The 25,869-nt window shown below is 55.0% G+C and overlaps 11 protein-coding genes across 11 annotated transcripts; 5 read left to right on the top strand and 6 right to left on the bottom strand.

The window, feature by feature from the left end:
• Nucleotides 1–473: 473 nt before the first annotated feature.
• On the bottom strand, nt 474–1,157 carry BZA70DRAFT_266453 (histidine-phosphotransfer domain, HPT domain-containing protein; the record flags this gene model as incomplete). Its single annotated transcript, XM_064911029.1, has 2 exons — nt 474–729; nt 859–1,157. 2 exons carry the CDS (start codon nt 1,155–1,157, stop codon nt 474–476), a joined length of 555 nt encoding a protein of 184 aa, XP_064769152.1.
• A 45-nt stretch (nt 1,158–1,202) lies between these two features.
• Nucleotides 1,203–2,491, top strand: BZA70DRAFT_275728 (DHS-like NAD/FAD-binding domain-containing protein). Its single transcript, XM_064912200.1, has 2 exons — nt 1,203–1,439; nt 1,519–2,491. The coding sequence occupies exons 1-2, from the start codon at nt 1,316–1,318 to the stop codon at nt 2,319–2,321; spliced, it is 927 nt and encodes a 308-aa protein (XP_064769151.1). The 5' UTR covers nt 1,203–1,315; the 3' UTR covers nt 2,322–2,491.
• Nucleotides 2,492–2,520: 29 nt separating this feature from the next.
• On the top strand, nt 2,521–3,349 carry BZA70DRAFT_275725 (replication factor A protein 3). The gene is made up of 3 exons (XM_064912199.1): nt 2,521–2,777; nt 2,863–2,965; nt 3,030–3,349. Exons 1-3 carry the CDS (start codon nt 2,625–2,627, stop codon nt 3,095–3,097), a joined length of 324 nt encoding a protein of 107 aa, XP_064769150.1. The 5' UTR covers nt 2,521–2,624; the 3' UTR covers nt 3,098–3,349.
• A 112-nt stretch (nt 3,350–3,461) lies between these two features.
• BZA70DRAFT_124147 (DNA polymerase alpha subunit B N-terminal-domain-containing protein) lies at nt 3,462–5,624 on the top strand. The gene is made up of 2 exons (XM_064909526.1): nt 3,462–3,909; nt 3,973–5,624. The coding sequence occupies exons 1-2, from the start codon at nt 3,554–3,556 to the stop codon at nt 5,540–5,542; spliced, it is 1,926 nt and encodes a 641-aa protein (XP_064769149.1). The 5' UTR covers nt 3,462–3,553; the 3' UTR covers nt 5,543–5,624.
• Nucleotides 5,625–5,628: 4 nt separating this feature from the next.
• On the bottom strand, nt 5,629–7,490 carry BZA70DRAFT_236772 (thiamine diphosphate-binding protein; the record flags this gene model as incomplete). The annotated part of the gene is made up of 2 exons (XM_064910390.1): nt 5,629–6,890; nt 6,959–7,490. 2 exons carry the CDS (start codon nt 7,488–7,490, stop codon nt 5,629–5,631), a joined length of 1,794 nt encoding a protein of 597 aa, XP_064769148.1.
• A 1,582-nt stretch (nt 7,491–9,072) lies between these two features.
• On the bottom strand, nt 9,073–10,055 carry BZA70DRAFT_275712 (mitosis protein DIM1-domain-containing protein). The gene is made up of 7 exons (XM_064912198.1): nt 9,916–10,055; nt 9,827–9,852; nt 9,720–9,760; nt 9,550–9,660; nt 9,435–9,491; nt 9,204–9,336; nt 9,073–9,112 (listed from the first exon to the last, which is right to left on the bottom strand). Exons 1-7 carry the CDS (start codon nt 9,951–9,953, stop codon nt 9,087–9,089), a joined length of 432 nt encoding a protein of 143 aa, XP_064769147.1. The 5' UTR covers nt 9,954–10,055; the 3' UTR covers nt 9,073–9,086.
• Nucleotides 10,039–12,336, top strand: BZA70DRAFT_306413 (uncharacterized protein). The gene is made up of 2 exons (XM_064914805.1): nt 10,039–11,027; nt 11,083–12,336. Exons 1-2 carry the CDS (start codon nt 10,210–10,212, stop codon nt 12,134–12,136), a joined length of 1,872 nt encoding a protein of 623 aa, XP_064769146.1. The 5' UTR covers nt 10,039–10,209; the 3' UTR covers nt 12,137–12,336.
• Nucleotides 12,337–12,602: 266 nt separating this feature from the next.
• On the top strand, nt 12,603–15,120 carry BZA70DRAFT_275707 (uncharacterized protein). The gene is made up of 3 exons (XM_064912197.1): nt 12,603–13,374; nt 13,435–13,556; nt 13,616–15,120. Exons 1-3 carry the CDS (start codon nt 12,709–12,711, stop codon nt 15,033–15,035), a joined length of 2,208 nt encoding a protein of 735 aa, XP_064769145.1. The 5' UTR covers nt 12,603–12,708; the 3' UTR covers nt 15,036–15,120.
• Nucleotides 15,121–16,227, bottom strand: BZA70DRAFT_275706 (uncharacterized protein). The gene has a single exon (XM_064912196.1). The coding sequence runs from the start codon at nt 16,106–16,108 to the stop codon at nt 15,233–15,235; it is 876 nt and encodes a 291-aa protein (XP_064769144.1). The 5' UTR covers nt 16,109–16,227; the 3' UTR covers nt 15,121–15,232.
• Nucleotides 16,228–16,723: 496 nt separating this feature from the next.
• BZA70DRAFT_298903 (uncharacterized protein) lies at nt 16,724–20,944 on the bottom strand (the record flags this gene model as incomplete). Its single annotated transcript, XM_064914635.1, has 5 exons — nt 16,724–16,957; nt 17,021–17,292; nt 17,346–18,853; nt 18,925–20,825; nt 20,897–20,944. 5 exons carry the CDS (start codon nt 20,942–20,944, stop codon nt 16,724–16,726), a joined length of 3,963 nt encoding a protein of 1,320 aa, XP_064769143.1.
• BZA70DRAFT_123988 (PXA domain-containing protein) lies at nt 20,853–25,868 on the bottom strand. The gene is made up of 5 exons (XM_064909525.1): nt 24,428–25,868; nt 24,274–24,374; nt 22,786–24,225; nt 21,681–22,735; nt 20,853–21,622 (listed from the first exon to the last, which is right to left on the bottom strand). Exons 1-5 carry the CDS (start codon nt 25,536–25,538, stop codon nt 21,262–21,264), a joined length of 4,068 nt encoding a protein of 1,355 aa, XP_064769142.1. The 5' UTR covers nt 25,539–25,868; the 3' UTR covers nt 20,853–21,261.
• Between the last annotated feature and the right edge of the window lies 1 nt (nt 25,869).

Genomic DNA, 25,869 nt, shown 5'->3' with positions numbered 1-25,869 from the left:
AAAGCAGTAGGGAGACAAAGATTAGAGGTGGAAGATAGGTAGAGAAGAGATGAAGGTAAGAAGAAATAGGAGAAGGAAAAAAGCAATCAGACCAGACAAAGCACACGAGAACGCGAGGGGATGAAACGGGTTATAAAGGCACGGAGACTTTGAAAACAAGATTAAGGACGATTAGAGGAGATACAAAAGTGGTCATGATAGGTTGGATGGGGCTGAGGGGGTGCAGCGCGCTGGGATGGAAGGAGGAAGAGGAAAGATGAAAGCGCGGGAGATGTGTTCTGTGAGGAGGCATGGAGTAGTTCTGGAAGGAAGATACTGGGCATTCGGTGAGAAAGCTGTCGAGCCGGAGTGCGCGGTGGATGTGTTCATCTGAGAGGGAGGTGATGATGAGGAGAGGAGAGGGGGAGAGAGGAAGGCTGACGGATGGCGGGGAAGTGCGCCAGGAGGAAGAGAGGAGGAGAAGAGAAGAGGTATCAGACGTATTGGCTGTAGAACTCTTTGAGAACAATCTTGCACTTTTGATACTCTTCTTTGACCTCGGGCAGGAGTTTTGTGATGGCTTCGAGAGCGGTGTCGACTTCGATTGGCTTCTTGCCCGACTCGTCGAGCTGGTGGCCGAGGTTCTGGATTTTCTCGCAGATGTCTTTGACGCGGACGACGCCGACGGCAGCGGAAGAGCCTTTGAGGAAGTGGCCGAGCTGGGATAGTTCTGCGATGTCTTTCTTTTCTCTGGAGGGGGGAGGTGAGGTGAGCCAAGACGAACAATGAGATAGAGGAGGGGAGGGAAAGATGCGGAGAGAAGGAGAGAATGACAGAACAAGAGAAAGAAGAAGGGTAAAACAGAACTAAAGGACATACATTGCCTTATCCATATCGCCAAAAGTGGTCTCGGCCTGGTCGTAGAAGGAATTGATGATTTCTATGCTGAACTCGTGATCCTCGTCATCGTCCATCTCTAGAATCTGCTCAAAGATAGTGAGGTCGATAATGCCGTCTGCTTCGGCTTTGCGTAGGGCGTCCATTGGTAATAGCCAGACGACAGAGAGCGATCGAGGGTGTGGAGGAGAGGAGCAGGCGCAGGACGGGGGCGGGGAGAGGAGGAGGGCGGATGGGGGCTTTGGCAGAGAAGAAGAAGAAGAAGAAGCGACTGCGACCATTGAGCCGGTGCGAGGCGGCCCTGAGCTTCTGCCCACCGATGACGTCAACTGACGTGTGCTTAGTAAGTGCTTAGTCCTGTGCTTCTCTTTCTGGTTTACTTCATATCGGATATCTTCTATCTTCTACTTATCCTCTATCTTTAATCTGCCAGGCAACAATGCCCTCCGTTCTCTCTCGTTCGGACGCTGCAGATCCGGACCCGCCCAGATTCATCGACATGGCCGCAGACCTCGCCTCCTTCCACTCCTGTCTGCGCTCCTCTTCGCGCATCCTCGCCCTTGGTAACTTCCTCTTCCCTCTCTCCTCTCTCTCCTCCTCTCTTCTTCACTTCCACCTACTTACTCTCTCTATATATTTCAGTCGGCGCAGGTCTCTCCGCATCCTCCGGCCTGCCCACTTTCCGCGGCGCAGGCGGCCTCTGGCGCAACCATGACGCAATGGACCTCGCCACTCCTGACGCCTTCGCCTCTGATCCCTCGCTCGTCTGGCAATTCTACTCCGCCCGCCGCGCCGCTGCTCTCCAAGCCAGACCAAACAAAGCCCACTACGCACTCGCCGAGCTCGCCCGCTGCAACAGCCAATTCCTCACCCTCACGCAAAACGTCGACGGCCTCTCCGTCCGCGCAAACCACCCGCTCGACCAACTCCTCCACCTCCACGGCAGCCTCTTTGATCTCAAATGCACCTCCTTCTACTGCGACCACTCCGAATCAAACAACACCACCCACCCGCTCACGCCCGCCCTCGCAAACCCCGAAAGCCACGCATACATCCCGAGCGCGGACCTGCCACACTGTCCCCAGTGCCGCACCGGCCTGCTCCGTCCCGGCGTCGTCTGGTTCGGCGAGCCCCTACCATACGACGTCATCCGCGCCGCCGACGCATTCTTCGACCAGGGCAAGGTCGATCTCATCCTCGTCATCGGCACCAGCGGCTCCGTCTACCCCGCCGCCAGCTACGTCGACCGCGTGCGCGCGCAGAACGGCAAGGTCGCCATCTTCAACATCGATGTCGACGATCTTGATTCTGATGAAGAGAGCTTAGTCGGCCTTCCGGATTCGGAGCGTATGAAGTGGGTTTTCAAGGGAGATGCCGCCGAATGGGTTCCTAAAGCTCTCGAGCCAATAATCGGAAAGATCGATCTGCCCGAGGAGTCTTCCTAGCTGCCTTTATTTCTCTTTTTTTTCTATTTTGCCCTTTGCATTGACACTACAGGAACCACGGAGTTGCATGGCGTTTGTATATTATAATGTATTTCTACTGATAAACGTAATTGAGCTATAATCTGGAAAAGCTGCGTATTGTATGTAAGAAATAGAAAGCATTCTGTAACCACCTCGGGTCTCGTACCAAACGCGCAACCAACTCTCCGTCGCGTCCCGCACGCGTCAACCCACTCAACATCATCAACAACTGCGCCTATCCCGCACCTGCATCCTACGCCGATAACCAACTCTACACCAAAAATGAGCACAGAAGGAATCTGTCCGCGCGTGAACGCACAGTATCTGAAGCCGTTCGTGGACCGCGTTGTGCGGCTAGTGGGCCGCGTTACGCAGGTCAGTGGCGAGTCTGCCGTTCTTGATTCCGCGGGCTCTGTCACGGTTTTCGGGACCAGGGTATGAAGATTTGTTTGTTGTTTGGTCGAGGATGGGGATGTTTCTGCTGTTGTGGGAGGTAGTATTTGCTAACACGGCTCTGCAGGATATCGTCTTCAACGAAGGAGAGATCTTTGAGGTCACTGGCAGAGTCAACGCAGATCTTTCAATCAAGGCACTTGATGGTGTCAACCACGGCACGCAGGGCAGTGAGTACTTCTTTTGCTGTTTGCTCGATTGTATTATATGTCATGCTGACGATCATTCTGATAGATTTGGACAATGTGAATGCGATGGTCGATATCGTGCAGAAGAACAAGTCGTTTTATTACAACATGTAATCGCACTCCCTTTCTCTTTCATCTTTAGTCTAGTACTGCATTTAGCAAGACAATCTTCAGTCTCAACTATGATCTAGAATTGGATTGAGATGATTGGAAGAGAAGCCCGATGAGCTCATTTGTTCTTTATATCTTTGCGTTTGCTTTGTTTGCTTTTGTATCATTTGTATATCTAAAGTCCCCCGGCGTTTTTTGTTTACTTTCAAATTATAATCTACAATCAAAATACACCAGCAACACCTCTGATCAGCACAACTGCTATTGAATGAAGGATAGCAATCAATAATGTAAAGTGCGTAGATGTAAAGTACAAACCCCAAAATCTCCCAGTCTGCTGTCAACGCGTTCAAGCTTCCCACCACGCGTCGCGTCTGCCTCCTCGTTATCGCCAACTCCTCCCGACCTTCCTGCCCAAACACTCTCCCACTCACTCACCCACACTTATATATACAGAACATGCCATCAGTCTCCGACGCGCAATCCGCGAGTTTCTACTCCTCCCTCGCGCCCGACCTCGCCTCGTCGTGCGCGACTCTGCAAAAGTCATTCTCGCTCTCTCCCCTCGAGCTCTACTACAAAATCGAGTCCTTCCAGATCGAGCGCAATATCGACCCCGGCGTGGTGTCGCAGACGTTGCTGGAGGATCTCAGATTACAGCTGCAGGAGAACTTGGAGAGGAAACAGCAGCAGCACCAGCAGCAGCATCGACAGAGTAGTAGTCCTGTTGCTGGGGGGGTTACGCCTTTGAAGCGCAAGTTTGCGGGAAATGGACAGACGCACACGCCTTTGCGGAGCTCACCTCTATCTGACACGTAAGTCCTCCTTCTCTACTCATGACTACTTCTATTCTTGCATTACATGCCAACTCTATACAGAACATTCGCCGCCCGCTCCGACGCAGGTCGCGTCATGGAAACACTCAACCCAGCAATCCAAATCTCCAAACCCAGCATCCCCGAAGACCGCGCGCGCATCACCGCATTCATGGACACCAAGAAATACCAATACCGCACCATGCGCCAAGCGCTCCTCGAAGCCTCCGAGTTCCTCGACGAGCGCATCGAAGCCTTTGGCGAGCTCGTGCAGACGCATCTACGCGAGCAGTTGCTTGGCGGCGACAAGAAGTGCGAAGATCCGGTGCTGCTGGCAGCGATTGAGCGGCTCGCGAGCCCGAACGCGGTCTCGCACGAGGACGTCGTGGTAGTCGGGCGGATCGTGAGCGACTCTGTGCATGCCGCGGACTCGGCGCGGTTGAATGAGAAATCGATGTTGCTCGAGTGTTCGCGCAGAATGGGATCTGGCGTGCGCGTCCCTCTCAAATTCGCTCTTTCACCCGCCAGCAGCAGCAGCAGCAGCAGTAGCGACGCGAGCGCGGCAATCACGATGTCCGGCCCCGTGAGTTTCTTTCCGGGCCAAATAGTCGCGCTGCGAGGCAGCAACCCTTCAGGCTCCGAATTCGTCGTCAAGGCGATCCTCAAAATGCCCGAACTCGCATACCCCGTCTCGCCGATCTCGACGCTGCGCACGACCGCCAGCGGCCCGACGCGGATGATGGTCGCCAAGGGCCCGTTCACGACGCAGGATAACCTCGAGTTTGCGCCGTTGGCGGCACTGGTCGATTCCGCAATCAGCAGCAACGTCGACGTCGTCGTCCTTCTCGGCCCGTTCGTCGACGTCCTCCATCCGCGTCTAAACGACCCGGCCGCGTTACCCGCGCAAGGCATCGCAACCCTCGAAGACCTCTTCCGCACCTGCGTCTCGCAGCACCTGCGCCGTCTCGAAGCCGCCTCGCCAAACTGCCAGATCCTGCTCGTGCCCGACTGCGGCGCGCGCGAAGCCGTCCAGCGCCATCTCTCGTTCCCGGTCCCGCCCGTGACCGGCGGCGCGGAGACGAAGAAACAGCTCGGCCTGCCCCGGCGCGCAAAGTGGCTCTCGAACCCGGCGTTTGTCGCCGTGAACTCGAGCGTGCTCGCGATCGCGAACGTGGATGTGCTGATGCAGATGTCAAAGGTCGAGCATATCGTCCGAGTGCCGAACCCTGCTTCTTCCACGCCTGGCTCGCAGGGCGAGGAATTCGAGCGCAGCGCGATGGTTCGCGGCGTGCGTAATCTCATGCTCCAGCGCTCGCTCTACCCCGTCTTCCCATCCGACCCCGCGACCCCGCTCGAGGTCTCCTACCTCGGTCTCGCAGACATGAACATCGCGCGGCCCGATATCCTGATTGTACCTTCCGCGCAGCGGTATTTTGCAAAAGTGGTCGATAACGTCGTGGCGATAAATCCCGGGCCGCTGACGATGATGAAGGCGGCGGGGACGTATGCGGTCGTGGATATTGCGGGGATGGACGCGCAGGCGTTGCAGAATGTGGAGGAGAGGGATGGCGAGACGGCGTCTACGACTCATGATATTTGGAACCGATGCAAGGTAGAGATTCGGAAGATATAGGTTCAACTTTATATTATATTATAAGCAGGTGTTAAGCATTATTAATTACAGCAGTTTGATACATCAATTCTTAGGTCTGTAAGCAGTTAAATCTCCCGCGGCTCCTCGCCCATCTTTTTGCTATAGTCGTAAAACCACTTCTTCGTATGCTCGCTCATCTGCTTCACCTGCGCCGACAGCCGCCACGGAATATCAAGTTTATCCATCACGACCTCAATCAGCCGCGCCTTCTTACCATCACAAGCCTTGAACTCCTCGCTCTCAATCAAGCTCTCGAGCTCCGCCCGCGTACTCACTTTCTTGCAGTAGTAGCTGTCCTCGGGCGCGCCAAAGGTCTTGAACAACTCGAGGTATTTCCAGTCCGGACAGATGTCGTTGTATCGCGCGTGCGGGCCGTGGATCGCGCGCTCGATCGTGTAGCCGGAGTTATTGATCAAAAAGATCGTAGGACAGAAGCCGTTGCGGGTTATCGTCGCCAGCTCCTGGATCGTCATCATCGAGCTTCCGTCGCCTTCAAACAACACGACGCGGCCTTTCGGTCCCAGGTTTTGCTGCTCGATCTCGCGCTGCGCGATGCATGCGCCGAGCGCGGCGGGGAGCGCGAAGCCGATGGAGGAATAGTACAGCTGCGTGGTGAAGTTGACGCTGTGCGGGAACTTGCTGTCGTTGATGCCGTACTGCGCCGTGCCGGACTCGGCAAAGACGTTGTCGTAGGGTTTGATGAAGTTGGACATGATGTAGCGGTAGAAATAAGAGGTCGAGATGTCGGCGGCGGACTTGACCTCCACGGGCTCGCCGATGTTTAAGGACTCGACTGAGCGCGCGGCGGGAAGTTTCGAGGGATCGAGTCGCTTCATCAGTTTCTCCAGCACAGGAAGAAAGTGCACGTCGTCGTAGCGCTCGTCAAAGACCTTGACGTACGCGGGGTGGAGGATGATGAGATGCTTATCGTCAATGAACCGCGTGAAGCCACCCGTGTTTGAATCGGAAATGATCGGCCCGATGTTGAGCACAAGATCAGAGTCCTCGACCGCCTCTGCCACACCAGGCAGCGACAGCCGGCCGTTGTACTGTCCGGCGAAATACGGAGAATCCTCGTCCACGAACCCCTTTGCGAGATCGGTCGAGAACGAAGGGAACTTTGTCTGGTTGACGAGCTCCATGACGAGTTTGCGCGACATGTGCCGGCGCGCGAGAATGTCGGCCAGGATGACGGGCTTCTTGCTCGCGTAGATTGCGTCGAGGATCTTGATCGCGAGCATGTCGTCGGCTTCGGGGTCGGGGTTCGTGACCGCGAGGCGGACGGGGGTCTCGAGTTTGGAGACTGGCACCGGCGCCATGACGATGTCTGAGTGTATCAGTTAGACTTTTAGACAATGGAGTAGATGAGATTTGCACAGCAGAAAGAAAACTCACCAAGAGGAACAAAGATATAGCCCGGCAGAGATCGGTGGTAGATAGTCTCGAGCACGCGGTCGATCTCAGAGGCCAGGGTATCGACATTATCCAGCAAAGCCGAGCAGCACCTGACGGGGGCGCTCATGCGCATGTACGCATGGTGATCCGGATTATCAAAGTCCGCCGACGACGGGATGGTGTGGTGCATCCACATCTTATACTCCATCTCCGGACGCGCAGGCGTGCCGACGATGTGCAAGAGCGGGACGTGCTCGGCAAATGCGCCGCCGACGCCGTTGATCGCAGAGAGCTCGCCGACGCCGTAGGTGGTGACGACGACGCCGGGGAGACCGTGGCGGGTGCGGCCGTAGCCGTCGGCGGCGTAGGCGGCGTTGAGCTCGTTGCAGAAGCCAATCCAGTTGAGGCCCTCGACGTTGAAGATGTGGTCGAGGAGGGTCATGTTGAAGTCACCGGGGCAGCCGACGATGTTGTCGATCCCCAGCTGGTGGATGCGCTGGAAGAGGAAGGTGCCGAGAGGGATTGTGGCCATTGTGAGTAGTAGTGGATGGAGATAGTGACGATGATGATGATCAAGAGCAGAAGCAGCAGGAGGAGCAGGAATGGAGCAGTCTGTTATATATGGCGCAGAGCAGGAAAGGAGATGCGGACGGTGGTGTGGTTCGGGGCCGAGATCAATGCAGATCAGGAAGGTTTCCGGCTGACGTCATATCAATGAGCCGCACCGGACTCTAAAGCTTGTTTCGGTTAATTACACGGCCAACACCCGGTGGCGGTCGGGCTGGAAAAGAGCTGGAGGTTGGATGGGTCAGAGCAACAATGGACGTGGTTCGAGTTGGTTAAGGCTGCGGACGAGAGCGAGGAGGATGGCGGTGGGGATGCCGGTAGCGCAGCGGACGCGAAACGGTGCGTTCGTTATGCGTGCGCGCTGCGGTGAGCGGTTTGCGGACTAATCTGCGCCGGCAACGCGGCTCTTAATTCGGTCTGGTTGAGGTGTGCAGGCCGGCAGCCGGCGCTGGGTGATGGAGCTTGGAGATGGATAGGAGAGAAGGCTCTGAGATGTGGTTATAGTTGTAGTCAATTGTAGTTGTAGTGCGTTACTAAAAGATGACTGATGTGCGTTTATTCCGTGTCTGTGCCAATCCGTTGCGCCTTAAGATAACAGTTGAGAGAGTGGACTTTCTCTAGATATAATCAGAAAATAGAACATGAAGAATAAAGATGAAATGTAACGAAATGTGAATAAAAGATGAAAAGGTTGAGTCTCCACCTCACGGCTACCTGTTACGAAGGTCATCCAACCACCGCTCCTATCCGCCATCAACATTAGCACCACTCACCTAACCACCTCCCCAATCACAGCAAACTAAACATACCGTCCGTTTCACATCCTGCTCCCGTTTCCGCATCGACCGCGTCTTCCCGTCAAACCCGTGAATCATATACGAACCCGTGATCAACGCCACGATCGTCACGCCCTGGAAGATCACGCGGGCCGAGAAGTACTGGTTGGCTTGGAAAGAGTAGCCTCTCTGGATCGCCATCGAGGCTCGCGTTAGTGCGTAGATTGTTGCTATCGTGCCTGTTGTTGTCGTTAGTCTGTGGTGTTTGTCGTGGTGTTGGATGCGGGGGAGACGTGCCTACTGGGATAGCTGGCATTTCCTTGCATTTATACCATATTTTCCCAAATCCCTTCAAATTCGCCACGGCACTAGATAACGCATATCTTAGACTCTGAAAACGACATGAATCAATGAGAATTAACACCACTCACTCATCCGGGTCATAATCATCAAAACTAGACGGCGGCGGTCTCATCTTCTCATTCTACTTTTGCCTGCCCGAAAAAAACCAAATTCTATCTTCCGCGAGCAAATAGATACAGACAACAACAGGCGTCAGTTCTAGATGATCCGCAAATCGCAAAACAAGGTCCAGACAAGGTCGCAAGACCTGGTTGTCTAGAACTGCGATAATCTACGATTCCACGCGTGCTTTGATCTCGTGTGGTTTTATGATCTCGTTTGGGTGTTTTTGGGTTCTATTTCAGCACAAAGCGCGCATGTCGGTTTAGGGTCGATGCTGGTGCAGGTTGATAATAATAATATACATAACATTGGAGGACTATCTAGTATCGGTATTTGGTGGAGTAATCTAGAGAGTAGCAGTCAGTATCAGTGTCTTGTAAATATTCCAGATATAAAAGGTATAAAAGACATGTAGTGATTGGTAGGATAATACACACCCTTTGGACTTATAGCAAGACCGCGACCTTTCTTGGCCGCCTTGTAGATTGCTTCGATGATATCAATAAGCTCTTGCTTGTCGTCGAGCACCCAGTTCAGTTTGTTGTTGTTTCCGGTGCCAAAATCACACATCTGTAAGAGAGAAGTTAGTCGAGTGGATGAGGAAAGCTTTGCTGTGCCTGATGAAGCCACGAACGAAGAGAGATATTTCTGACTGGGAGAGGACATACCATATGCTTGTTCCTGAAGAAGAACATAATCGTGCAAGGATCGTATAGCTCGTACATCTGCATCATAATCTGATTAGCACCCACTTCTACAACCCGCACCGATCACAGTACACACCTTGTTGAAATCAGGCACCTCCTGATTATCGCACACGTAAATCACCGCAAAGTTCTTGACTCGGTCGGCAATCCGGTACAGCAGCTCGTCCATGAGCATGCATTGTTCGTCCTGGGGGTGTGTCAGTAGCTGCTCTTGAGATGTGCTGAGTGCTAAGGAGGGATACGCACATGATCTCGTCCGAAGCGGATGACGACTAATCTCTCCTCCTCTGTGATATTTGCGTTAGTAAGTCCCATAATTTCCGTTCATTATAATAGCAGAGATGGTAGAATACCAGACAGAATAGCTTGGTCGACGTGCCTGAATATCAAGAGCAGTCAGTAACCAGTCCACAAACCCTCCTCCAATCCGCAGCAAACGTACCACCCAGTCCTAAGATGCGGTAAAAACACACTTCCCATGACTTTTCAGACTTTTCTCAACAGATCCGCTATAAATACAGCAACGTATGCAAGTCTACGACGGCAGTTGGCGAACTAAACGTGTGGGAATTATGTGGAAATTTTCAGAGCGACGATGAAGTCATCTTGACCCTCGCAGCGGCTTTAAACCTTAAAAACTCCCAAAGGAAAAAAAATTACAAACGAGGGAAATTCATCATAACCACTGCTTTTCTGCTACACACCAGTATTCCCACACTAAACTACTCAAAAAGCAATGGTGAAGCGGAAATCAACAGCGAAAGACGGAGGCGGCGACCGTCCCAAGAAACCAATCACGACGGACCCGCGTTTCTCGGTGGTGCACTCGGACCCGCGATTTGCGCAGCCGAAGCGGAAGGACAAGAAGATCGAGCTCGACAGCCGGTTCAAGGACCGGTTGAAGACCGACAAGGAGTTTACGCAGAAACGGGTTGTGGATCGGTATGGACGGAAGGTGGATAAGGATGTGGCGAAGACGGAGTTGAAGAAGTATTACCGGATGGAGGATAGTGATGAGGAGGAGGAGGAGGTGGTGGTGGAGGATGAGGATGAGGAGGAGGAGGAGGATGCGAGCGGGATTGGAGCAGTGCTTGAGAAGGGATTTGATCCAGCTCGTGGCGAAGGCCTCGAGTCCTCATCCGACGAAGAAGAGACGGACGAAGAAGTCGATGAGGAAGAAGACGTGTTTGAAAGCACGACGCAGGAAGAGTCGATTCCGCGCGGCGACGAGTCCTCGCGCATCGCGGCCGTGAACATGGACTGGGACAACATCCGCGCCGAGGACTTGATGGTTGCGTTTGCGAGCTTTGCGCACCCGGGTAAGGTTCTTTCGGTGACTATTTATCCGAGTGAGTTTGGCAAAGAGCGGATGGCGCGCGAGGAGATCGAAGGACCGCCTACGGAGATTTTCAAGAAGGGATCAAAGGTCGTGGCTGGGGATGACGAGGACGAGATCGAGGATGAGGAAATCACAGAGAAGAATATCGTCAAGGAAGATACGGGCGAGGACTTTGACGGATCCAAGCTGCGCAAGTATCAGCTCCAGCGACTTCGGTATGTTCAACTGATGCTGCAGACTAGATTGATGACTGGCTAACGATGGGTGTAGATACTACTATGCAGTGATTGTCTGCGACTCTGTCTCGGCGGCGCGCAGGATCTACGACGGCTGCGACGGAACGGAATACGAAAGCACGGCGAATTTCTTTGACCTGCGCTACATCCCCGACGGCGTCGAGTTCGACGACAAGCCGAAGGAAGTGTGCACAAAACTCCCCTCGGTCTACCGACCAAATGACTTCGTCACGGACGCGCTGCAGCACTCGAAAGTCAAGCTGACGTGGGACGAGACGCCGAACGAGCGGCTGCAGTTTGCGCGGCGGGCGTTTAGTCGTCGCGAGATTGAGGAGATGGATTTTAAGGCATATGTGGCCAGCGATAGCGAGGACGGGGAAGACGAGTTTGGCGAGGGAGAGGATAAGGATAAGTTGAGGGAGAAGTACCGTGCGCTGCTGCTGGAGAGTAAGGACAATTCCGGGTTTGACTCGAAGGACGAGGTCGATATGGAGGTTACGTTCACGCCAGGTCTGACGACGGAGGCGGAGGCCGAGCCGGCGCAGGTTGAGGAGTCTACGATTGAGAAGTACAAGCGCAAGGAGCGCGAGCGACGGCAGAAGCGCATGGAGCGCAACAAGGATAGCGCGGGTGTTGCAGAGGAATCAGCAGATGATGATTCAGAGATTGAGGCGGCGAAGGGCAAGAAGGATAAGAAGGGTAAGAAGAAGGCGGTGAAGAAGACGAAGGAAGAGCAGGCGGAGGAGGAGCGGCGGAAGGCGGAGCTCGAGCTGCTGATGATGGGCGAGGACGAGGAGAGCAATTTGAAGCACTTTGACATGCGGGAGATCATCAAGGCCGAGAAGCAGAAGAAGAACAAGAAGGTGCGGCGGAGGGAGAAGGAGGGTTCGGGAGGAGCGGCGGCGGCGGATGAGTTTAAGATCAATGTCGAGGATCCGCGGTTCAGCGCAGTGTTTGAGCACCACGAGTTTGCGATTGACCCGTCGAAGCCGCAGTTTAAGGAGACGACGGCGATGAAGAGTCTGTTGGACGAGAGGAGACGGCGAACGAAGAAGCAGGACAGCGGACGAGGAGCGCCGGAGGAGTGAGAGGGAGAAGAGAAGGTTTAGAGCTACGCAATGGTGCATATAATGGAGCTGACCCGGGCTGTTGACTACGTGAAGTGCTAAAGATAGGCGGCGTAGGTGGGCTGGTGGTTGAGCAGGAGGAGTTGTCTGGAGAGACAACAGGGATGCAATGAGGATGGCTATTAGTTATAAGCATTTAATAGATTGTCAGATAGCAGTACTCTTATCGGATATGCCCGGCACATAGATAGCATATTGTCAGTTCTACAGCTACAACAACAACAACAACAACAACAACAACAATCCCGGAACCGGCGGCAGAAGAAGAGCAGAACAGCCTGCGAGTCAAGAAACAGAAACGGACCCGGAGAAGGACGGAAGCATTGGCCTGTGCTCGAAGTGCTTGTGCTCGTCGCTCGCTGGCTGGGAACCCGCGAAGATGACGAAAGTGGCCGCCGCCCGGCAGCCGCCTTCACCGGGACCGAAACATAAAACAACTCGCTCGTCGCCTGCTCTTCTTCTCTTCTCTACTCCATCCATTGTCTTCCTCTATTCTCTCCTTCTCCCTCTTCTACTCCTCCCCTCCTCCCTCCATGGCATCTCGAGCCACCTTGTCCCTCCTCCGCCTGCCCCTGGCCCTCTCCCGGGCCAGGCCGGTCGCTCCCGGCGCCCTCGCCTTCCTCCACCACCCCTCCTCGCCCGTCTCCGTCGCCCCCCTCGCATCCGCAAGACCTCTTTCCACTCAATTCATCTCCTCATCCAACCGACGCTCGTCTCCGCCCTCTCTCGCTCAATACCAATCACACATCCTCGCCCGCCGCTTCCTCTCCTCGACCCCGGCTTCCGCCTCTCCCTCCGAGCCGCCATCCTCCGATCCCGCTAAAGCCTCAGACTCAAAGACCCCCTCGGCCGCACCCGTCCCGCCGGCGGTGGTGGCCGCCGGAATCAGCTCTGCCGTTCCCACGCCGAAAGCAAAGAGCCGGTTCTGGCGCTTCACCTCCTTCGTCGTCTACCTCCTCGGCGCAGGCGTCTCGACGATCTTCTTGCTTATCGCCGCCTTCTTCCTCTACGACGCCTCGACCTACAAAGAACTCGACGACGCCGAGGATGTTGAAGTATCCTTGCTGGCTCTTAACCCAAACATCGGTGGACCTAAGAACCTTCCTATCCTCGAAAGCTATCTCGACGACGAAGAGTGCGAGGCAAAGAAGATCTCCAGTCACAAGCCGCGTCTCGTCATCCTCGGATCCGGCTGGGGCGTACGTACTATTTGATCCTTCTATCTCTTAAGAGTCTCTTGGCTGACTGTTGTGGTTTAGGCTGTTGGTTTGGTCAAGAATGTCAATCCTAACGACTATCACATCACCGTGATCTCCCCCCGGAACCATTTCCTTTTCACTCCTATGCTCCCATCTGCCACTGTTGGAACCCTCGAGTTCAGGTAATTTTCCTTCATTTTCCCAAATATATTCCGGAAGTTGAATGCTAAGCATATTCTAGATCCCTGGTTGAACCGATTCGCCGCATCGTTGCCAGCGTCAACGGTCACTACATTGAAGCCTCTGCCGAAAAAGTCGAATTCCAAGACCGCCTCGTCGAAGTCAAACAGCACCTCCCCGACGGCTCCTCGCGTGACTTTTACGTTCCCTACGACAAACTTGTGGTTGCGGTTGGTTCGCAGACAAACTCCCACGGCGTCAACGGTCTCGAATACTGCAACTTCCTCAAGACGATCGAAGACGCGCGTCTCGTGCGCGAAAAGGTCTTCCGCAATCTCGAACTGGCTTGTCTTCCGGGAACTTCTGAAGATGAACGCAAGCGGTTGCTCAGCTTTGTCGTCTGTGGAGGCGGTCCGACCGGTGTTGAGTTTGCTGCCGAGCTCTACGATTTCTTGAACGAGGATCTGTGTAATACCTACCCCAAGCTGCTTCGCAACCTAGTCTCTGTCCACATTGTCCAGTCGCAAGGCCACATCCTCAACACGTACGATGAAAAGATCAGTCAATATGCACAGGAACGGTTCATCAACGACTCGATCGACGTGCTGACCAACGCGCGCGTGAAGAGTGTCGAACCCGACCGTGTGATTTTCAGCCAAAAGAACGCAGACGGCGTGGCCGAGAACAAGGAGCTGCCGTGCGGAATGTGTCTCTGGTCGACTGGCGTCACGCTCTGCGACATCACAAAAGATATTGCTGCGAGCTTACCTGGCCATCAGCGCAACAAGCGCGCGATCGAGACCGACACGCACTTGCGCGTCCTGGGCGCGCCGCTGGGCGAGGTCTACGCGATCGGCGACTGCTCGACCGTGCGCACAAACATCACCGAGCACATTGTCGAGTTTCTGAAGACGTACGCGGTCAAGGCGAACGTCTCGATCGAGAACTACGAGATCACCTTCCAGCAGTGGCGAGATATCGCGCAAAACATCAAGCGGCGGTTTCCGCAGGCGTCGGAGCATCTCCGACGAGTGGACTCGCTCTTCACCGAGTTTGACCAGGACCACTCCGGCACGCTCGCGTTTGCCGAGCTGACTGCGCTTCTGAAGAACATCGACAGCAAGGTAACTTCGCTTCCCGCGACCGCGCAACGCGCGAACCAGCAGGGCATCTACCTCGGCCGGAAATTCACCAAGCTTGCGCGCGCGCAGGAGTCGCTTGCGATGGACGAGGTTGTGAACAAGGACATCGACGACCTCGTGCACCGCCCGTTTGCGTACCACCACCTCGGCAGTCTTGCGTATGTCGGCAACGCGGCCGTGTTTGACTTCAACGGGTACTCGCTCGTCGGCGGGCTGGTGGCGGTGTATCTCTGGCGGTCCGTGTATTTTGCGCAGAGCGTGAGTTTCCGGACGCGCGCGTTGTTGTTTATGGATTGGTTGACGAGAGGGTTGTTTGGTCGCGACATCACGCCTCTGTAAGGAGTAGAGGGTGTTTGTTTATAGACTTTGATTGTATAAGCAGTTTGTTTTGTTAGAGTTGTAATAATAGAGCCAAAGATAGAAAATATTGAGGAAGTATTAGACATTAGATTACTATGTAGTTGAGTATGTACAGCTTTTGACTTCCATCGACCGAACCAAATCAAACAAGAGAGAAACAGAACTCCGTATGTACATTATTTACTCTTAGCGGCCGCCTTCGCCCACCCCTTGACGTCGATAGCATAAGTATCCGTGCGAATACCCAATCTTCCCAACCCACCCGGCAACTTTGCGCTACTAACGAGCTCAAATCCGTTTCTGCGCAACGACTTTGCCGCCTCTTTCTCAAGCGACAAGCACTGGATCAGTAAACTCTCAATTCCGTCTTTCTTCGCGACCTCGAGTGCCTGGCCGATCAGGTCGGAGCCGAGACCGACGTGGCGGTAGCGTCTGACGACGGTCCAGGAGGTGATGATTGCGTGGCGCGCGTCTTTGTCCTTTTTTGATTTCTTGCTGGTTGTCGTCGAGCTTCGCTTGGAAGACACGTCAGACTCGGCCGAGGGCGCGACGCCAGCGGGACCTTCGAGGATCTTGCCGCTGCCGCCATCTTGCACTGCCGAGTTGTAGTCCGCGAGATTAACGTACTTCAGCGACACGACGCCGATGACTTGTTCGCCGTAGTTTGCGACGAGCGCGGTGTCTGAGAGGGAGAGAAAGTCGCCCTTGACGATACTCTTTGCCATCTCTTTCAACGGGTCGGTGATGCGCGCAAAGAGCGACATGACCGCCATCACAAGCCCGATCGAGAGCAGCATGACGTTTCCGAGATCGGTGACGATGGAGTACCGGCCAAAGATGAACGCGAGCAGCGGGATGATCGAGGCGAAGAAGTAGGGGTGCCGGAAGATGTAGATGTTTGCCAGACTCCGGCGGTGCAGGTAGGCTTCGCTCACGAGGTCGACGGTCGGGCCGAAGTCTGTGGGCTGCAGAGGTCGGATTTCGAGGGCCTTGGGAGGAGCAGGTGCTGCTGCTGCCTCTGTGGTCTCGGTGGTTGTCGAAGGCGCGGACATTGTCAATGTGTGTTTTGTCAGATTCTGTTTACGACTGAACAGAAGAAAGAACAGAAACAGGCCTTTCCCTTCTTTTAAACAGAAAGAAAAGAGAAAAGACGGTGCTCTTCGACTTCGCATCAAACCAGCGCTCGGTGTTCATCCTTTCGCCCAAGCATCGAAGCACGTGGGTGGGTCCATCAAATATCACCTAATATCTTACTAAACACATCACATGACATTTACCCAACCGCCTGCACCTTAACTAACCCGCAGCGCATCAAAAATCCAGAAAACCGGGCTGATGAGCCACAGCGATTCGGGCGGTGGTCGAGGAGGCCCTGGTTTGTAGGCGCGCAACCAACCACGGGAGATGGGCAGGCGGATCCGGGAGATGCTGCTGGAAAACCTGGAAAAAAATGGGTTTTGGATTGTTGTTTTCTGAATTTGAGCGGGGGGCGAGGTGGTGGTGGTTTTGTGTGTGTGTGTAGAGAATGGAGTAGCTGTCGTATTAAGAGAGAAACTAAACACAAGAAGAGAAGAGCAACAAGACAAACAGAAGACTGACTACAATTACTACAATGACAAAATCCAACCAAAACATTAAACTAACAAAACACACGCAAAAAACACACACTAACTACTAATCGACCTCATCGACGACTCGCTATCCGTCGACGGCGTCTGCACATCACTCAGCGCCTCCATCTTTATCGACCTGATCCACGGATCATCCAGCAGCTCGATCGCCGACGCGCGCAGCTCGGGGTCGCGCTCGAAACAGCGCGTCAGGAATTGTTGGCCTAGTTCGCTCATTTGGTCGTTTGTCGGAAGAGTTGGTTGGTGACCGGCTGCGATATGGTACATGATCTAAAGTAACCGTCGTTAGCACTTCTTTCTTCCTCACTTCATACAACGAAATGGAAAACATACCGCCCACTCGTTATCCAAATTCGCCCACGGCCGCCGTCCGGTAGCCATCTCAAGCACGCAGCATCCCATCGACCAGATATCAAGACTTCCATGCCGGCCCGATCCGGCGCCCGTAATCACCTCCGGCGACATGTACATCGGCGTGCCCGTCATACTGTTGAGCTTCGTCTGCACCGTCATTCCGCTCGCGCGCGTCTTGCCCTTTTGCGCAATCACCTTGGCGGCGCCGAAATCGACGAATTTGATCACGCCCATGTGGTCGAGTAGGATGTCTATAGAATTCGTTAGTATACTGCTGACCTTGTGAATAAATAGCTGCACTCACTCTCTGGCTTGATATCACGATGCACAATACCAGCCTCGTGAAGATACGCAAGACCCTCCAGCATCTGCAAAGCATAAACCTGACTAACAGTCTCATCCTCAATCCGGCCATGCTCCAACAGACTCGCAAGCGACCCTCCCTGACAGTACTCCATGAAAATAAACACCTTCTCCTGATGCACTTCCACGCCAAAGTACTGCACGATATTCGGATGACTCAGCATCTCGAGCACCGTCATCTCGTCCTTGATCGATTTCACGATATGCCGGATCGATTGCGAGTCCTGCAGACGGATCTCCTTGACCGCCATCACGTCCCCAGTCTCGAGATTGATCGCCGCATACACACTGCCAAACGTTCCACCGCCAATAAACCGGCCCTGCTGCCACCGGATCGAAACATTCGACAGCGACGACGACAAAAACATGAGGTACTGCGTCTCCACATTGCTATCATCGAGCACCTTACCCACACTCCGCTGCTCTTCCTGCCGCAGCCTTCGCGCGTCCTCGATCTTGACAAGCTGCTCGGTGCGTATCCCGCTCACGACCTTGATCGCCACATCGTCGTCTTTGTCGTCATCGTTCAACGGCGCAATCGCCTTCTCCTGCTTCTTCTGCTCCAGCGCCGCCGCAAGACTCGACCGCGCTCCCATGATGTCAAAGTGCGACACCAAGAGCGTCATGCACCCCGCGACTTTTACCCGCAGCCGCGAAAAGTCCTCGTCGCTGATGGCAAGAATATTCACCCCGCGCGTCATCTCCATCGCAAACTCGAGCGCGTTGACAGAAAACTGAAACGTCCGCTTCTCCGACGCCAGACAGTCGTCGCACACAAAACTCACCCAGTTGATGCTCAGATAGACAAGCTTCAGCGCACACGCCGCCCGCCGGTTCGAGTCTAGATACTTCATCGCCCGCGTGCCGACGTCGCGCGCAAAGATGAAAAACTGATTCACAAGATCCTGACAGCCATGGCCCTTGCACTGCGACCGCACGATATCCACAGACGAGATAATCAGCATCGCGAGCTTGTAAAAGTTCTTCCGCATCCGCGTCAGTTCCCGGTCAATCAGCGGGAAATTCGACCGCTGCTCAGTCAAGATCTGACACACGTTATCCGTCGCCCGCATGAACTTGCTCCGCGCCGCCAGAAGTCTCGGACCAGACCCGTCGGCAACAATCCGAAGCCGGCCGGGGCGGAGATCTAAGGGTACCGGTAATATCTCGGCCGACATCTCCGGACCTGACCATTGTGGCGGCTCGCTGCAGCAGAAGACGACCACGTACGAAAACGACATGTCATTGTCTGCGAGCTCCATTCGCGAAAACGGCCGGACCGTATCTTTGAGCTTGCGCTCGTCCATCGACGGGTCGGCGAAGAGATATATTCCACTCTCCTCGAGCGCCGAGAAGTTGACCAGCACGTGCCCGGTAGCCTTCAGATCGTCTAGTATACTCGGAAGCTGGCTGTAGTCGAAAGCGTACTCGGCCGCAGTCTCAAACCGACTCTCCAGTTGTTTGCAGGGTCGTTAGTAGAAAAAGAAAGAACTATTGATGCAAAGAAGTGGAGGTGGTACCTGGAGAAACGCATGAGCTTGCGGAAAAACCCCTGCACATGCTCGATCGTGCCCGTATACAGCTTCATAAGCTCGTTTGTGTTTATAGTCGCCGGCCCCTTGAGCTGCTTTTCGAAATGCGACATCAAGCGCGCGAGCACTTTGCCCGTAAGCATAGTCACCTGCTCTGCAATCTCGAGATCCGCACCTTCGACGAGCGCGCCAATCTCCTTCAAGAAATTCCACTCGCCTTCCACAAACTCCGACTCGCGGAAACTCTTGGTCGTTTTCTTTGACCGCGCGTTTCCGAGCAACTTTCGGTTTAGAAGCTCAATGTAGAAACTTAGACCCTCGAGGAAAGTGCTGTCAAAGTTCTCGTCAATGACGGTCGGAAGCTCCCATCCTTCTTCGGGCGCAGAGAGCTCGAGGTAGTCGTTCTTGACTACGACGGCTTGCTGGATCGCGACCTTGTAGACGTCAATCATTTGGTCGATGATCATCATTGTCGGATTCAACTTGCGCGAGAACGATAGCCGCGTGCGAATGATTTCCTGGATTAGACGGGTGGGGAAGTTGAGTAAGATCAGCACCTCTTCGAGGTACGACGGCAGATGCATCTCGGCAAACATCTGTCCTTGCTCGATCGTCGTCGTCTTGGCTTTGACAATCAGCGGTCCGAGGACGGCGAGGATCTTGGTCTGGAAAAGCTCGCCGATGTCAGACTCCTTAAACAAGCGCTCGATGAATGGCTCGTTCTCGGTAATGTTTCCGTTCCCGTTATCGACATACGTCGTCCGCGTCATGTCGAGGTCGTCGTCGCCAGTCCACTTCTTCAGCGCTTCGATCTGCGAGTGGATACTATCCGAGATTGTGACCCACGAAATCAGCGCCTCGCATCGGCGGATAAACTCTGGCGATTTGGCAATCGGCTTATCTTTAGCCATCGCGGCTGTGCTCGGCCACAGACTTTCGCATTTATCGAGCTTGATCAACATGTTTTTGATCTGGTCCTCGGGCGAGTCCGGACACTCGTCCCGGCCCTGGATCTGAAACGTCATGAACCGATCGAGCACATGGTCGACTTCCTTGCGCAGGTCCTCGATGATCTTTCGCTGCAGAGCAAGCGACCTGCCGCAGACCTTTGCGCGGATCTCAAGCCATGTCTCGTTCTTTGACAGCGCTTTCGCAGGCTTCTGACCGGTCTGCAGCTTCCGCTTCTCAGACCTCACAACCTCGCCGGTCAAGACCGCGGTGAGCATCGCCTGCCATTCAAGCCGCTCCCGGTTCTTGGGATTCTGCAACTCGTCCAGTGACGGCCGCTCACGGCTCGGCGTCGACGGTAGATCGGAGTCGAACAGATCGGGGCGGAAAGCGCCTCGGACAGGCACCTCTGTCGTCGGCGTCTCGTCCTCGGAGTCGGAGTAGTTCGGCTGCGTGATGCCCCGCGTGTAATACTCGTCATCGAGGTCGTCGCGCATCTTGCGCAGGTAAAACCGCTGCTGCGCTTCAAAGTCGTCTGTCGCGCGCGGAACGTGGCTCATAGCGTCGTGCTTGTCTTTTGACTGTAATTGTTGTTGCTGCTGCTTGTTGCTGCTGTGATGCCCGAGCTGCTTGCGCGTGCTGGTACGGTTCGCGCTGGAGGATCGGTGGCCGCGCTGTTGCTTCGCGACCTCGGCCAGCGCGTTCGGTTTCCGCGCTGGAGCGTAAGTGTTTGATGGCGCGCGGGGGGTGAGAGACGGCCGGACGGGTTGGGACGAGGGAGATCCTCCTCGGGGGAGATCCGCTGGGCGGGTTGTGGAGGTGTCTGCTGCTGCTGAGGAGTCTGCTGAGGTTGAGGTTGAGGTTGAGGTTGAGGTTGAGGTTGAGGTTGAGGTTGAGGTTGAGGTTGAGGTTGAGGTTGAGGTTGAGGTTGCTGTTGTGGGCTCTGCGTGGTCGGCGTGGATTGCGCGGCAGTCGGCTGTGACGGCGGCCGTGTGGACGCCGAGGAAGAGACTTCAAACGCAGGCTGGAGAGCCATCTCTGGTTCCTGGTGTGAAGCCATGGCTGGCCAGAGGAGGAGGAGGAGGGTGGTGATTCACGGCGAGGGCCGGGCAAGCAAATGTGCGAGCGTCGTCCAATGCAGCAAGGAGTCAATCGACCTCAGAAGAATAGCTGATTAGAATAAAGACTCTCTGTCTTGTTGTTTCTCTCTCGTGAAGTTGAACAGAGAAGGATCCGATGGAGATATCGACGCTGGCTCAGCTAACAAAGCAGAGGTCATGCCGTGCGGCGTCGAAACTCTGCTGGCTCACCGAGGAGCAACTACGTCTCTACTTCAACTACATCATGAACAACAATGGACAATGCATGGATTACTATCTAAACAGCCATGCTCTTATACCCAGTCCTCTCCCTGACCTCGGGAAACAACTCCTCCACGATCTCATCCACAACCAGACAGATCACATGCAGATTCAAGATCTTGTTCTGCAGCATCGCAAACAGTCTCCGCGACGCATGCTTCGCGTTCGTCGACCCAACCACCTTGGCTGCCATGTCCTGCACCAGCGTCGTCAGCAGAAACGCGGCCTCGCTGCTCGTCTTGGCTTGCTCTTTCGCGCTCCGCGCAACGCCGGGCTCGCCTCGCCGGCCGTTCGGCCAGACTTTGTCGCGGATGATGTTTAGCAGATTGATCACCATGTTTTCCTCAACCAGATTATCAATCTGCTCTCGTATTTTCCTAAACCAACATCATCAGCACTGCTATTCACCACTCAGTAATATAATCAGAAACTCACCTTTCAATAGTACCCCCAAGCAACTGCTGCAGCACCACAACACTTGCCCGTCCGCGGATCCAATTGTTTCCCTTATTCAAATCAAACAGCTCCAAGAACAAATCGCAGATCGGCTTGATAAACGGCGCTTCGCCGCCCTTGCTATTCGTCGCCTCCTCAAACAGATTAAGCTCGGCCTCCACCTCCGCTATATCCTTGCGTTCCGTCGACGTGCCCGCTGCGGACGCGGCCGCGGCGCCCTTGCCCCCGAACTGCCGTCGCGACTGGAGCTCGGGACTGTAGACCAGTGTCTCGGCGGTGGATACGCCGCTTTTCTGCGTCATCACGCTCATGTTGCCCGTACTCCCTGTCCGCCGGTGCTTGATCTCAGATTTCGCCTGGCTGCCGTTCACGCCTCCGCTGCTGCCGGCAGCAACCGACCCTCTAGGCCGCACGGCTGCGTTGTAAACCGTAGTCGCGCCCGGAATATGCGTCGCGTAATCGACAATGAAGTTCCCAAATATATCCTCCATCCCGTCCGACAAAGTCCCGTACAGCCGCGCGACAATGTCCGCAGACTGCCCGGACCTGCTCGTGCGCCCTCCTTTCTGCTTATTCGCCGCTTCCGCCGCCGCTACCGCCGCCGCCGTCGCAGCAGACATGCTCTCCGCCTCGCCCCCTGCGCCTTCGCTGGCGGAAGCAGAAGAAGGGTGGTAGCCGTGAAACTCCTGCGACGACAGGAACGAGCGGAACTCGCGGCTGTGGCACACCTCGGGGATCTGCAGCAGCGCGCGCAGGTAGATCTCGAGACCGGCCTTGCGGGCCTCGATGAACGATTTCTGGAATTTGAGAACCGACACCGCTTTCTTTGGGAAGTCGATCTCGTTCACTTGTGGGAACCGCCGGCGTAGGTGCTGGTGAAGTTGAAAGAACTCACTGTACCGGCGGGCGACTATCCATCGCGCCGATACCGAACCGTCGTATTCGAATCTCTGGACCTCAATTATGTACAGTGCGTAGGCGCGTCCGTTGTCTGAACCAGTCACCGCAGAGTTTATCCAGACATTCGATCGCCCCTAGCCAAAGTTAGCTAAAACCACAAAACAAATAGAAGACCTGGACCTACATATAACCCATTATCGCTCTCCTGGACAATATACTGCTGCCGCTGCAACTCCTTCCGCTTAATCTCGCGCTCCACACTCGCCTTTGACTTCTTCAGAATCCGCAGATCCGCGAGATTATTCGTCAGCTCAGCTTTCTTCAGCAACGTCTCCAGCACCGCGTCCTGGTTCATCAGCTTGTTGATATCATCAGAAATCCGCTGGATCGTCTCCGTAAGTCCCAGGTCGCCCGGGTCCGCGCGGTGGATCGACGCCGAATCGGCAGCAGCCAGTTCGCCCGCGTCGCCCGCGTCCATCTCGTCCTCGGACGAGAAACTGTCGTCCGAGAAGATCTCGCGCGCGGTCTCTTCAAACAACGCGCTCTCGGACGGGAAGATGTTGTTTTCGTTGTCGGCAGTTGATGAACCAAACAGGTCCGAGCGTAAATCAGACGATGGCTTCGTGGATGTTGTGGCTGTTGTGTCGACCGGTTCGAGCGCGTTGCTGGTTCCCGGACGCGAGGACTCGATCGAGGATCTTGGGGATTCGTTGATCGACGCACCGCCGCCGCCACTTCCCTGATGAGTGTAGATTGCGTAATCCTCGTTGATAGTCGAGGGCGGTTTCCGATGAGACGAGTCGCCGGACCGACTACTACTAGCATCATCCGCGGTCGCCGCCGAGGCCACCGCCGTCGCACCCGCGTTCGTCGCCGGCCGCGACTGCATGATATCGTCAAACGCCGCCTGCACGGCCTGCACGACATCGTCTTCAGGCTCGACCGAGATCGACAGTCCGTCGCGGTCATAGTCCAGACTCCGCCGATCGACAGCCATGTACTCCGGATCGACGGTCAAATTCTCGGCCGTGGTACCCGGCGGCTCGTCCGTCATGCTCTCATCGAGTAAGCCGACGTGGTAGTCGTCCACCGTGCCCTTTGGGTTTTCGGTCTCGGGATCGGTCGAGGTGAGGTATTTGAGGAATATATCGGACCGCTTGAAGTTTGGCAGATCTTCTTCTTCCAGAATATCATAAACATGCTTTTGTGCGCGCATGATTGCCCTACGCGCTTTTTGGTAGTCTGCCGCGGTCGCGGACGGGTTACTCAGAAACCGCTCGATATCGTCTTTATACTTTTGGTCGATCTGCAGGAGTTGGTCTGAGAAATACGAGTCGCGGATCTGACTGATATCCTCCCTATCCGACTCACTGAACGTCTCAGACGACGACACCGCCAAGTCCTGCGCGTCGTCATCGTCGTCGTCGTCTTCCTCAAGCGGATTCTTGAATCCGTCGACGACGAGGTAGAATTGTAATAGCCCGGTTCGGTGCTGTCGATCCATGTACTCCATGAAATATGATAATCCCGCCGAGGTATTGAGGATTTGCTGTACTGTGTAGTTTTCTCTGGGGTCGTTTAGTGATTGATTTCCAGGCGTGCCCGGCGACCCCGGTGTTCGTCCCTGACTAGTTAGTTTTGCTCGTGATAAGATATACTTGAGAGCACGTACTTTTCGTTTTGAAGGGGTCGAGGTCTCGTTCGAGAGGTCTGCGATTTTCTCATCAATTAACCGGCGCGCGTTCTTCAGTCGTCGGATATATAAATCGTCATCTAACACGACATCAGCACCTCTTCCTCCTCTCACAAACATCATAAATACTCACTGCCGTCCTTCATAGCCCGCTTGAGCTGGATCGTGATATCATACCGCAGCCGTCTCGCTTCCGAAAGCAAAGTACACCGCCTCAGACCGCGCACGAATTTCTCATACGTGCGCTCGTCCGACTTTGCAGTCAACCTGACGATCGGCTGCTGATTCTTCGCAACCGCCGGGTTCGCGTGCTTATCGAGCGCGGCGCGGAGACGCTGGACGGCCTTGCGGTCCTGCAGGGTCGAGCTGGCGAATCGCTCGATGAGCTGGTTCCAGGTATCTGGTTCTTCGAGCATGGAGATGATGGGGAAGATGACTGCGCCGGTGACGATTTCCTGGACGAGGATGAAGACGGAGCGGGATTGCGCTTCGCGCTCGGGCAGGATGGAGGGCAGGATGGAGCCGACGAGGTGCTTGATCCATTCCTTTTCGACCATCGCCGGGTCAGGCGAGCGGATCGAGGCGGCGGGGTGGAGTTTGCCGTTATTGTACTTTGACGCGAGCGCGATGTCGAGCTCGCGGGACTCGGTGAATTGCTTATTGAGGTTTTTTCCGCGGAGCGCGGTTTCGGCCGCGGCGAAGTCGGCGATGTGGCGGGTGAGGATCGGCACGATCTTTTGCATTGTGAAGTCGACGAGGTCGACTTTGAGGAGCCGGTCGCGGATCTGCTCGATGGCGGCGCGGATGGTGTTGTCGACCTGGGTCGGGAACGAGGAGTCGGTCGAGACCTGGGCGTACCAGGAGAGGATAAAGTCGCGGACGATGTACTCGATGATGAGGTCGAGGGAGCTCGAGATGACGAAGGAGGGGGGGTAGAGCGGCGTGCGGGTGGGCAGGTCGGCGAGTAAGAGGTCGAGCTCTTTCTCAAGCCGGCCCGGCATGATGAACGCGTAGGGAGGGAAGCGCACGCGGCGGTACTTGCGCAGCGACTCTGTCCGGGGAGAGGAGTGTTTGTAGAAGTAGCCGACGGCGGCGAGCGAGAGGAGCGAGCATGTGAAGAGACCGAGGATGAAGGATTGGAAGGCAATCTGCGCGGTGTAGTGGGTGCGGATGAAGGCGCCGAGGGAGAGAGAGATCAGCGCGCCGGCGACGAGCACGGGGGCCGATACTCGCGGCTGGGCCATCCTCTTGACTCGTGACTCAAAAAGTGTGAAGGTAGGAGGTGTTGAGTGAGGATCTGGTGCTGAGAACAATAGGAGATGCGGATCTTATCGAGGAGCCATTATAGCGAGCGAGGGCGAGCAGGCGAGCAGACGGGGTGTGAGTGAGTCTAAGCCGAGGCTGCAGCAGAGCAAGATTGTGTATTTACTGAAGTTACAGCAGAGTGAATGCAGCAATATCAAAGAAGCAGGAGTTGAGGAAGTTGATGAAGTTGAGGAAGTTGATGAGATGGACGATGTTTTGTTGCGCTCTCCGCCAACCTTAAATCAGAGCGATCAGAGCCGGACCCTAATC

The sequence above is a fragment of the Myxozyma melibiosi genome (genome assembly GCF_037950935.1).
Source record: "Myxozyma melibiosi strain Phaff 52-87 chromosome Unknown BZA70scaffold_3, whole genome shotgun sequence".
In the NCBI taxonomy this organism is placed as follows: domain Eukaryota; kingdom Fungi; phylum Ascomycota; class Lipomycetes; order Lipomycetales; family Lipomycetaceae; genus Myxozyma; species Myxozyma melibiosi.
Note: the sequence above shows the minus strand (reverse complement) of the source record. Positions and strands in the feature narration are given on the sequence as shown.

Bases quoted from the DNA above. Each gene is read 5' to 3' on its own strand.
- BZA70DRAFT_275706 (XM_064912196.1), bottom strand. From the start codon at position 16,108: ATGTCCGCGCCTTCGACAACCACCGAGACCACAGAGGCAGCAGCAGCA.
- BZA70DRAFT_123988 (XM_064909525.1), bottom strand. From the start codon at position 25,538: ATGGCCCAGCCGCGAGTATCGGCCCCCGTGCTCGTCGCCGGCGCGCTG. The intron at 24,375-24,427 runs GTGAGTATTTAT...ATGTCGTGTTAG, and splicing joins GCGGGCTATGAAGGACGGCA to ATGACGATTTATATATCCGA. The intron at 22,736-22,785 runs GTAGGTCCAGGT...AACTTTGGCTAG, and splicing joins AGAGCGATAATGGGTTATAT to GGGCGATCGAATGTCTGGAT.
- BZA70DRAFT_275728 (XM_064912200.1), top strand. From the start codon at position 1,316: ATGCCCTCCGTTCTCTCTCGTTCGGACGCTGCAGATCCGGACCCGCCC. The intron at 1,440-1,518 runs GTAACTTCCTCT...TATATATTTCAG, and splicing joins TTCGCGCATCCTCGCCCTTG to TCGGCGCAGGTCTCTCCGCA.
- BZA70DRAFT_275707 (XM_064912197.1), top strand. From the start codon at position 12,709: ATGGCATCTCGAGCCACCTTGTCCCTCCTCCGCCTGCCCCTGGCCCTC. The intron at 13,375-13,434 runs GTACGTACTATT...GTTGTGGTTTAG, and splicing joins TCCTCGGATCCGGCTGGGGC to GCTGTTGGTTTGGTCAAGAA. The intron at 13,557-13,615 runs GTAATTTTCCTT...AGCATATTCTAG, and splicing joins GTTGGAACCCTCGAGTTCAG to ATCCCTGGTTGAACCGATTC.
- BZA70DRAFT_306413 (XM_064914805.1), top strand. From the start codon at position 10,210: ATGGTGAAGCGGAAATCAACAGCGAAAGACGGAGGCGGCGACCGTCCC. The intron at 11,028-11,082 runs GTATGTTCAACT...CGATGGGTGTAG, and splicing joins TATCAGCTCCAGCGACTTCG to ATACTACTATGCAGTGATTG.
- BZA70DRAFT_275712 (XM_064912198.1), bottom strand. From the start codon at position 9,953: ATGGGAAGTGTGTTTTTACCGCATCTTAGGACTGGGTG. The intron at 9,853-9,915 runs GTACGTTTGCTG...CTTGATATTCAG, and splicing joins CCGCATCTTAGGACTGGGTG to GCACGTCGACCAAGCTATTC. The intron at 9,492-9,549 runs GTGTGTACTGTG...ATTATGATGCAG, and splicing joins AGGTGCCTGATTTCAACAAG to ATGTACGAGCTATACGATCC.
- BZA70DRAFT_275725 (XM_064912199.1), top strand. From the start codon at position 2,625: ATGAGCACAGAAGGAATCTGTCCGCGCGTGAACGCACAGTATCTGAAG. The intron at 2,778-2,862 runs GTATGAAGATTT...ACGGCTCTGCAG, and splicing joins TCACGGTTTTCGGGACCAGG to GATATCGTCTTCAACGAAGG. The intron at 2,966-3,029 runs GTGAGTACTTCT...TCATTCTGATAG, and splicing joins CAACCACGGCACGCAGGGCA to ATTTGGACAATGTGAATGCG.
- BZA70DRAFT_124147 (XM_064909526.1), top strand. From the start codon at position 3,554: ATGCCATCAGTCTCCGACGCGCAATCCGCGAGTTTCTACTCCTCCCTC. The intron at 3,910-3,972 runs GTAAGTCCTCCT...AACTCTATACAG, and splicing joins AGCTCACCTCTATCTGACAC to AACATTCGCCGCCCGCTCCG.